Source organism: Anneissia japonica, unplaced genomic scaffold, assembly GCF_011630105.1.
Source record: "Anneissia japonica isolate Jap-2015-1 unplaced genomic scaffold, ASM1163010v1 scaffold111035_len1057_cov144, whole genome shotgun sequence".
NCBI classification, from domain to species: Eukaryota; Metazoa; Echinodermata; class Crinoidea; order Comatulida; family Comatulidae; genus Anneissia; species Anneissia japonica.
In genome coordinates this window covers 1-511 of record NW_022741005.1, presented here as the reverse complement: position 1 = coordinate 511, position 511 = coordinate 1, and the positions used below count along the sequence as shown (strand labels likewise).

Below are 511 nucleotides of genomic sequence, written 5' to 3'. Positions count from 1 at the left end.
CCTCCGGCCGTTTCGGTACTTCGCATGATTCCAATCCGCTCGGTTCGAATCGGTTTCCGTTAACCTCGAAAGGAGAAATGCACCCTGTTATACCCGGGAGTCCTCCGTAAGCGCCTACAGCGTAGGTTCAATCCAGGTTAAGGTCGGTGTATTCGCCACCGAGCCCTTTCCACTCGCTCCACTCTTTTAATTCCTCACCAACGGTCACTCGTAGCAAGCTTTCCGAGATATCCAGTCGGATTCGAGTCCATCGACCGGCGATCACGAGTTCGGAACTGGTGTAGGACATGTCTCCAGAACCCGCGTTCACGTCTACATTCAAACGACCGTCGTCCGCGAGCGATATCGACAGAAAGTCGAGGGATCCGAAAACGGTGAGAACGTGTCCGTTGCGGCTTTCGTCCAGTATTATCGAAAAGGATAAACTCTTTATGTTGCCACCGAATGATGCCGAAGATGCGATAGTCCCGACGCGGAACGATTTGTCGGGTGTGATGCCCGAGTGGTATTC

General features: G+C 53.0%; 1 protein-coding gene across 1 annotated transcript in view; it reads right to left on the bottom strand.

Moving 5' to 3' along the window:
- LOC117118457 (proline-rich proteoglycan 2-like) overlaps positions 1–289 on the bottom strand; it is a gene marked incomplete at its 3' end in the record, with an annotated part of 814 nt that extends 525 nt beyond the window's left edge. The window contains exon 1 of the mRNA XM_033263048.1: positions 203–289. Within this exon, the coding sequence (XP_033118939.1) occupies positions 203–289 (87 nt within the window). The remainder of the gene's footprint in view (positions 1–202) is intronic.
- Between the last annotated feature and the right edge of the window lie 222 nt (positions 290–511).